Below are 2668 nucleotides of genomic sequence, written 5' to 3'. Positions count from 1 at the left end.
GGTCTGATGGCAGAAAGTCAGGGCCGCTGGGCTCGAGGTAGAGTTGACCAAGAGTCCACAGCGTTCCTGGAAAATTGATCTCAAGATCCCTTTAACACACACACACACACACACACACACACACACACACACACACACACACACACACACACACGTCCCCCACTGCACACTCTATTTCAGGACCAATCTGCTTCCCAGTCCCGCACTCCTCACCCCTGCACACACACAGGCACACACACACTCCTTGCAGCCTGCACCCCAGAGTGAATATAATTAGCTTCTCTGACAGGTGGGAGGGATCGAATCTCGTGGAGAATGAAGCTACCAATTTACACCCGTATTACACTGTCATACACACTCAGTTGCAAACATGCATGTGAAAGCTTGCGTGCTCATGCACAATGCTCCTCAGAATGACACTAACTCTGACGCACTTGCTCAACTTGCACATTAAAGGAGAAGCTGAGTGTCTCAGTGTTAAGTGGTAACTTAAAAAAGAGTGGACAGAACAACGGAACGAAACAAATCAACAGCCTAATTAGGTTTGAGGTACTTGTAGAACAAAACCAGTCATGTTCTGTGACCTGGTGAAAGTTACTGGATTTCTTCTGTGTTCATGGACCAGGGTTAAATTTAAAGAGGCTCTATCGTCTTTGAATATGAGCAACACTGTTGCTTGTACCTGGTCCTGTTTAAATGTTGCTGACTGTGTATGTCCATGAACAGAAAGCAGTGACTCCCATAAGAGAAGGACATGGCCTGTAAATGTAAAGGACCACCACCACATTTAACTGGCCCTGTGAACCGAAAGCATCTGTCAGCTTTATAAAAAAAACAAAACAAACCTTTATGGCGCTAACAGTGCACAACAATGTGAAACATTTTACCTTTATCAAGAAGCTGCAGCTCCTGCAATTTTTTTTTTTTTTTTTTTTGCAGCTTCTTGGATTTGGATATTGCACTTGGCCATATTGCGATTTTGATTAATTTTGCAGCCCTATTTTAATGTTTGCAGTTTTAACACATACCATACAAAAACAAAACAAAGTTCTTAAATGTTAAGAGTTTTACGTACATAAAATTAGTTGTCTAAAAAGTTTTAAGTCAAATCAGACGCAACCAAGATTATTCACTGCAAGTTTTTGGTACTCCCTAAACTAGATCATGTACTGTGTATTTGAAATAAAGATTAGAATGGAAGCCCATGTGCAGTTTATGATGTATCAACTATGTCAGAGGAGGAATCAATAATCAATATGTTTTATAAGTTTTTTGGGGTTTTTTTTTTGCCCAACAGTTTCCTTTTTGATGCTCTTTGTGCTTTGTGTATGTTATATAATAAAAGCTTACAGAATGTGACCAATGGTCTCACACTGTGGGCTTTCTGGAATCACTTTAGTTTCCCACTTTAGGTAAAACTGTGGCTGCCATTAAAAAACAATTCCACACAATATGACAGACTTTTGCAGCTGAGTCCTTTTTTTTCTGCATCTACATTTAATGGAACATCTTCTTCATATGAGATGTACATACATTCACAGAGGCAGATCCACCCATGTCAGTTTGTGTGTGTATTAGCAGTTGTGACTGTCTTCATGTATGATCTGTGGTCTGTGTCTCTACCCACCAGTGCAAGAAGAAACATACTCTGGTGTGTCCAGACTTCTCTAAGACCGGCTCCTGCCCCCGAGGAACCCGCTGCAAGCTGCAGCACCGACAACAAGCCAAACGAAGCGGCAGCAACACCTCCACCACACCGGCCAAGAGAGGCCGAACCAAGGAGCCCTGCAAGAGGTGAGAAGAGATTTAAATCATGACTGATACAAATCATCATCTACTCACAGTAATGAAACTTTGGTTGTGTTTGATCCCGGCTCATCATGGATCATGTTGACACTCTCTTGCAGACCTCGCCTGTCTGTTGTCATGCCACACGGCCCTCAGGCAGCTCCAGGGACGCCCGCCGCGGGTCCTCTGGAGCTGCCGTCCTTCATCTCCCTCTCCAGCTCCCCAGAGGAGGCAGACGCACCGGACACGCTTCCAGCCGAGGCCTCACAGGTTAAAGGTAACAAAACGCATAACCCAGCAAGCACAGACCAACGCAGAGGGACCAGCAGTGTTACACAAACATCTCCATGTGTCATGAAACTGACAAAGTGTGAAAACCGACCTGAGTTACAGTGGCCAGGAAGAGTTCTTTTTTGGTGATTTGCACGTCAACAGAGATGTCCTGGTTGAAATTGTCTGAATTTGCTTGTTTAAGTTACGTATGACTTTTACAAAAGCATTTATAACTAGATTCTATTGAATAGTTAGAACCTGTCTCACGCTGTTGAAACTGTGATTTACAGTAGCAGATATCCACAGGACGCCAAATTGAGCCCATTTTTAACCCCGACATCTTCTCACATGTAAATTACCAAAACGATGCTCTTCATTTACAGTCTCCACATTTGGTGAGTAAAATGTGTAAATTCATATGAAGGAAGGTGGAAACAAGGTAAATTACATCCAGGTTATAAAAAAGATAATGTTCCTTAGAGGACTAACTTTGCTTTAGTTAATGTAGAAGTGCTGAGTCAGAGATACTGTCCAAAGATGGTTTTTTAGAAGGCTCTTGTTTGTCATGAATGGTACAGGATCATTCCTCAATTCATGTGAGTGGGGG

At 42.8% G+C, this 2668-nt stretch overlaps 1 protein-coding gene across 1 annotated transcript in view; it reads left to right on the top strand.

Annotated features, from left to right (window-relative positions):
- The window catches only part of zc3h3 (zinc finger CCCH-type containing 3), a 59949-nt gene that overhangs the window by 54623 nt on the left and 2658 nt on the right, over positions 1–2668 (top strand). Inside the window, exons 10-11 of the mRNA XM_023428982.2 lie at positions 1631–1794; positions 1908–2065. Of these exons, the coding sequence (XP_023284750.1) occupies positions 1631–1794; positions 1908–2065 (322 nt within the window). The remainder of the gene's footprint in view (positions 1–1630; positions 1795–1907; positions 2066–2668) is intronic.

The sequence above is a fragment of the Seriola lalandi genome, unplaced genomic scaffold, assembly GCF_002814215.2.
Source record: "Seriola lalandi dorsalis isolate HSWRI2012SDOR001 ecotype SW California unplaced genomic scaffold, Sedor1 jcf7180002054885, whole genome shotgun sequence".
Lineage (NCBI taxonomy): Eukaryota > Metazoa > Chordata > Actinopteri > Carangiformes > Carangidae > Seriola > Seriola lalandi.
This window is presented reverse-complemented; position numbering and strand designations above follow the sequence as displayed.